Consider the following 274-nt stretch of genomic DNA (forward strand, 5'->3'; position numbering starts at 1 on the left):
TCAAGGTACGAGGGGACAGGGTGGTCCTGAGGGTGACGGGAAGGTGACAGGAGGTGACCTGTCCACACCCCCCTGCCCAGACCAAGTCCATCGTGAGCTACAACCACCTGGGGAACAATGATGGGAAGAACCTCTCGGCGCCACAGCAGTTTCGGTCCAAGGAGATCTCCAAGAGCAACGTGGTGGATGACACGGTCCAGGCCAACCCTGTCCTTTACGGCCCCCAGGACAAGCCCGACCACTGCGTGAGTGGGGGGATGAGGTCGGGGGGGGC

The 274-nt window shown here is 62.4% G+C and overlaps 1 protein-coding gene across 1 annotated transcript in view; it reads left to right on the forward strand.

The window, feature by feature from the left end:
* Window positions 1-80: 80 nt before the first annotated feature.
* Window positions 81-274, forward strand: part of ISYNA1 (inositol-3-phosphate synthase 1) — a gene marked incomplete at both ends in the record, with an annotated part of 636 nt that continues 442 nt past the window's right edge. Inside the window, one exon of the mRNA XM_010192183.1 lies at window positions 81-245. Within this exon, the coding sequence (XP_010190485.1) occupies window positions 81-245 (165 nt within the window). The remainder of the gene's footprint in view (window positions 246-274) is intronic.

This window comes from Mesitornis unicolor, unplaced genomic scaffold (genome assembly GCF_000695765.1).
Source record: "Mesitornis unicolor isolate BGI_N332 unplaced genomic scaffold, ASM69576v1 scaffold47880, whole genome shotgun sequence".
Taxonomy (NCBI): domain Eukaryota; kingdom Metazoa; phylum Chordata; class Aves; order Mesitornithiformes; family Mesitornithidae; genus Mesitornis; species Mesitornis unicolor.